The following is a 5,706-nucleotide window of genomic DNA, read 5'->3' as shown; positions in this document are numbered from 1 at the left end:
GGGGGGGGTGGTTTACCACCACAGATCTAAAACAGAGATAATCTGTGCAACAAAGAATATGATCAATAATATGTTAATAACTTTGTATGGGGACAGATGGTTACTAGACTTAGCACAGGTGAACGTTCTGTAATGTTTGCAAATGTCAAGTCACTATGGAATATACCTGAAACTAACATGATGTTGTACATCAACCACATTTCGATAATAAAAAAGATAATCTGGGTGGAAGTATTTTGGAAAGTTAGATGCACTAGATAAAGGGAAGCTGCTGATCTTTCCATCAGCACATCTAGTCCTGTTCTGCTCTGGCTGAGCATCTTCTGTGTGCTCTTGGCAAGTGTCAGCTGTGACCACCACTAGCCAGTGGTGTTGCTGTCCGAGGTTGCAGAGTCAGGGAAAGAAGGAAGCTCTCGGCCCCAAGGCACCAAAATTGTGACCTGGGAGGTGGCACAGTTGGCTCCGTTCTCCTCTTTGCACTTCCATACTCCAATGGCCATAAACAATAAGGTCTCCTTAGGAGAGGGAATATGTTTTGTGACTAATAATTCCATACTTAAGGCATGAAGCATACCAGGCCAAAATCCGCTAAGTGCTTGAAAGAGACTCATTTGACTTTTGCTTCGGCATACCCCTTCCTAGCTTTCGTCCACTCCATTTTCAGACCTTTTGTCCTCTCACCAGCTTAACTAATATGCAAACATTTTCACGAACTGCCTCCAAAACGGATGATTACCAACAGACTGGAGAATGACGAAAATGTAGGCCATCTACATAAGCGAACCAAGCTGGCCAAAAGGGATCATCCGTGTGGCTTAAATCATGGAGATGGGCTACATCCACAAGGCTGAGTTCACAATTGTTGGCTTTCGCAATCGAACCTAATTTCTTGACCCAAGGCTGGGGAGGGTCCGATCCTTTCACTCTAAGAGCCTCCACCCCAACACCCATGCCCACACCCTAAACCCCCCCACACACAGATGGCAAAGCCCCCGCTGCTCATTCCCCTCTTCCCTGGTGGTCTCCACTGAGACACAATTCCATTGGCGTAATTAGGAAGACACCAGAGAGAGGGCAGCTCCATGTAATTTTTATGAGAAATGAATCAATAATTTCCTATTTCTCCTCACGCTCTCTTAGAGGAAGGGCCTAGAGCCGAGGGAGCTGCAATATTAGAGGAGCAACCTCACAGCAGAGTGTGGATAAGAAGACAGCATATGGTGAATGTAGACAACAGATAGGTGCCCTTCACAGGCTCCCCAACCTCCTCTTAGCCCCACCAGCCCTTCATGCCCACTGATTTAATGATGCCTTTTAACAAAAAGGCCTGTACCTGGAAAATGGTGCTGGGTCCGTACCTTGGTGAGTATCTTAACCTGCCCTCCCACTCACGACAACCAAAAACTATCAGGTGAGCCACACACATCAGGAGCTTCTTGGTCAGTTTCGACTCAACAGTATCCTTCAGTGTTTGGTCCCTGTTTTATCAAATCTGTCACTATTAGAACAGAGAAGAGTCAGAAGGTGACTCATCGCTGTGACCATATGATTTGCTACACCATCCTGAGTGAGCCATATCCCCTGGGTTATTTGTGAGTCAAGAGGGTTAAACCACATGATACTTCAACTGGGCTCTGATCTCCAATAGGTCTACTCATCATAACCTGCTAAATGTCCCCATCCTACCCCACTTTCCTCCAACTCCCACAAAAGGTAGGAGGTCAGGGGGCTGGGTCTCTCATTTTTATAGTCAGTCTGGAGGTGAGACTAACACAAAAGAGATTTTAGAACTCACCAGATTTTGCAGCCGGCAGGGAACTCAAAATCCACCACCCAAATGCCACGCCTTCAGGCAGGTAAGGTAGTATCATCCCTAAGATGTAGCTAGGAAAACTGTAACCCAGAAAGGCTAAATGACATGCACAAGGTTCCCAGCTGTCTTAAGAGGTGAGAACAAGAGGACCAGCAGGCAAATCTTCAGTTTCCTCGTGTTTCCCCAACTCCACCACAGTTGTTGTGGAAAGGCATTATTTCAGATGTGAGCCAAAGCTTTAAAAGGAGCTACTAAATATAAAAACAAGACTTTCCAGAAGCAAATCATAGCTAGAATCCCCTAATATTCATATTATTATTTATCATCAAGAAATAGTAGTAAGAGCTTTGATGCTAAACCCTTTGCCAACTAGAAAGCTACAGAGAAATTATGATTTTCCTACCTACAATCTATTTCATGAATCTGGAAATCAGAAACCACATCAGGGTATTCACAGTTAATGGCAAAGGAATTCCAGCCCAACATACACAGAGCCTAGGAAGAAGCTCTCTGCTCTGCTAACCTACTAGGTAATCTTGACACATTCACATATGTGTTTACAGCTCTGCCAGTGTTTAATAAGAAACTGTGGAAGCCAAAGAACTGTTCTATTTATCTGTAAAATTTTAATGCCATTGCTATAAATAGCTAATGGCTTATTTTAAAAACTCAATCACTTTTTTTAAAGTTAAATTTCATTTCCCATATGTGTATAAGAAGCTCTTTTAGGTTGAAATCATCAGTTGAATTCTCTAAGCCAAAATGATCATATTTTCCTCACTAACTAACATAAAAATTTCTAGAAATGTGCTCACAGTGAAAAATATCATTCCCAACATGTACTAAAATTCACATTTAAGAATCCCAACATTCACTTTAGGGACGACTTTTCTCTTGTAAATGATCAGTCTCGACTCATTTAATCTCCCTAAAAAATCCACACAAGCCACTCAGAGAATTATTCCTTGGGATTTTAAAGTCTATTAAAACACACCACACAGATGAAAGCAGGGGTTGTTCTGAGTCTGGAGCATCTGAACCTCAGCTCCTCTTCACTGGAGAGAAAAGTAGTAGGTAGTTGGGTCCTCACAGAGGAAGGGGCTGGAGTCCTTGCCCACTGCTGGTACTGATCTGAAGGCAGAGAGGCATCATTATGCCACCAGCAAGACATCTAGTCACTGGCAGGTTTTGTTATCCTGGCAGGAAGCTGGCTGTTCCCTCCAACTCTCTCAAGGCTGAGTCCCACTAGCCATTTAGCCCTGAGAGTGTATCTGGCCTCAACTCAGCCTCCCGATGGCTTCCTGATGACCCACCCAGTTAGCAGTCCAGCTGGATAGAGACCTCTGGGACCCTCTGTAACCTGAGGCAATGAGGGCCGCTGCTATCTGAGGCTGAAGACTTACCAGGTGTACTGCCATCTAAAGTGTCAACTGAAGAGTAGGAAAAAGGAAGAACAATTTCCATAGAACACTTAAACTAGATTAAGAACCTGACATTTTCCTTTGCCACGATGTTACATCCTTGCTTTTTCGAAGGAGAAAATCACTGTAACCAGCCCAGTGGCCCCTTCCTGCTGCAACATGTCCTAGGCACCCATTCAGTGACTGTTTAAGCATGTCTTGATTCCAGCACATTTACAGAGCATTCATCTTCTTTTAATTCCTTCCATGGCCTGTAGGACTAACAACCCACAGCAGGGTAATCCAGCAGCAGTACTCCTCTTAGCCACAAGAGGCAGGCTTAACCACAGACTGACTACCTCAGCAAATTTAGGCAATGGAGAGCATGGACAATTGAACGCCATTGGTCACCTCCAAAACTCATTTCAGCAAAGAAACAACTCATTCTTTCCCAACATTTACCAAAAAAGAAAGAAAGAAGGAAAGAGAATGAGAAAAAACGCAAGCAAACTTGGAGGAGAGTACCATCCCTGTTGCCAAGAGTTAATTCGCTTTCAAACAGCCAAAGGTCAGCAGTAGATAATAGAAAAGTCCCCATAATGAGAGTAATCAGTAGGTAGGCATTCAGCAATTGTATACCAAGTGAAAGATTCATCAATGCAATGGCAATGCATGCCTGCTTCTGCAGCCCCACCACCCAAGCCAGTGGCTTGCACTCCACATGGAATAAGAAGGAAGCCTCTGGTCTCCTCCACATCCATCCACTGACATGCAGGGCCTCCAAACCTCCAAAGGACAAAAACACCAGGCGAGGATATCAATCAAGCATCATGCTCCCTATGTTCCAGACATCAGTCATGCTAGTTCCCACCCATTTAATTACTCTTCTGTTGACCACCCACAATTAATTTAAAGACATGACAACAAGGTCTGAGATTTGAGGGATGTACCTGACTCTCTCTCCCCTCCAGGAGTGGTGGAATCTGATCAGCAAAACCAATCTTCCCTGGATCACCCATAAAGGCACTAACCTCATCCACGTTCTCAAAAGCGTTGATGACATCATATGGCAAACAGGACAGAAGGTCAATCACAAACCACGTCTTCAGATAGTTCATGCGGATGAGTTTGGGGTCGGAAATCACCTCCCCAGCTGGTCCAACAAAAGTGGTATGAAAATTCAGCACAATGTCCACCAGAAAGATAACATCCACGATGCTATCCACAACCAGCCAGGCCACGTTGTTCTGCCTGGTTTTAAAGGAGACATTATAAGGGACCAGGATGGCTGTATAGAAGGTTAAGATCAAGATGATCCAATCCCACGTGGTCTTGAAAACACAATAATGTAAGATGATGTGAGGGGGAGTCTTTGGTGCCTCTTGCTTGTATTGGGGAAGGATGTCTGAGCCCAGCTGCAGAACCTGTACAGAAAAAAATGTCCAAGAGAGAACTAAGTTAGGATTTCACTGTCAGCATCAAACCAGTCAGTATCTGTCAGAGCCGAATACTCATAACACTCCAGACGGATCATTAGATGCAAGAACAGGTACCAAAGGACTATGGCAGAATGGAATTGAACATTGTAATATAATCAATCATATGAAACAATAAAACACTGTTATTCAGCTTACTGTGAGCCAATCATTGTACTAAGTACTCCACATACAAGTATTATCTCACTTAATTCTAAACACAACCTTGTTTTATTAGCCAATTATTATTCTGTGTGACAAGTGAGAAACTGAGGCGCAAGAGAATTAAGCAACTTGGTTCCTGAAGTCAAGATGGTGGTGGGGGAGGATGCAGAGTTCATGTCTCCCCACAACTAGGGCACCTGCCAGATGCTGGTGGGGGACCTCAATGCCCAAGGAGATAGGCGGAACCCCCAAGCAACCTGGTAGGACGTGGAAGGGAGCGAGGGGGGAGGAGAAGTGGAGGCTGGGCAGGACAGGTGCCCCTGAGGGGTGGCTGGGAGAGGGGAGGGATTCCCACACCTGGAGGGACGCTCGGGGGCTCAGAGGATGGGGGGTGGGGTGCACCTAGCATTTCACCTGTCCAATCAGGCTCGGGAAACCTGCTGGGGCCTGGGCCAGGTCCTCTGCCCTTCGAGGCCCCCTCCGGGCCACGTCCATCCTAGGGGCATAGAGGTGGGGGTAGGGAGGAAGAAGAGAAGAGGTGGGCGAGAGGGGTGCTCCAGGACCAGGGAATCAGGGGAAGCACCACGGGTGTTTCCCCCACTGACTCGGCCCAGAAAGCCTGTTGGGTTTCCGGGTCTGGTCCTCTGCCTTCCAGGGCCCCCTCTGGCCTCATGAGCCCTAGGGGCATAGGAGGGAGGGAGGGAGGGGAAGAAGAAGAGAGGCCAACAGGGAGGGGCCCTTCAGGATCAGAGGATGGGGTCAAACACGTCTAGCCTGCTGGGGTCCTGGATCTGGTCCTCTGCCATTCAAGGCCAGAGGCACTCCTGGGCCCCTCCTGCTACACTGAGCTTAA

General features: G+C 46.3%; 1 protein-coding gene across 2 annotated transcripts in view; it reads right to left on the bottom strand.

Annotated features, from left to right (window-relative positions):
- KCNH1 (potassium voltage-gated channel subfamily H member 1) overlaps positions 1-5,706 on the bottom strand; it is a 409,116-nt gene that overhangs the window by 311,925 nt on the left and 91,485 nt on the right. Inside the window, exon 6 of one of the 2 annotated variants that reach the window (XM_024751064.1) lies at positions 4,164-4,637. In XM_024751064.1, the coding sequence (XP_024606832.1) occupies positions 4,164-4,637 (474 nt within the window). The remainder of the gene's footprint in view (positions 1-4,163; positions 4,638-5,706) is intronic. The other variant, XM_024751065.1, reaches the window with a different exon arrangement.

Source organism: Neophocaena asiaeorientalis, unplaced genomic scaffold (assembly GCF_003031525.2).
Source record: "Neophocaena asiaeorientalis asiaeorientalis breed wild unplaced genomic scaffold, Neophocaena_asiaeorientalis_V1.1 scaffold67, whole genome shotgun sequence".
In the NCBI taxonomy this organism is placed as follows: Eukaryota; Metazoa; Chordata; class Mammalia; order Artiodactyla; family Phocoenidae; genus Neophocaena; species Neophocaena asiaeorientalis.
Note: the sequence above shows the minus strand (reverse complement) of the source record. Positions and strands in the feature narration are given on the sequence as shown.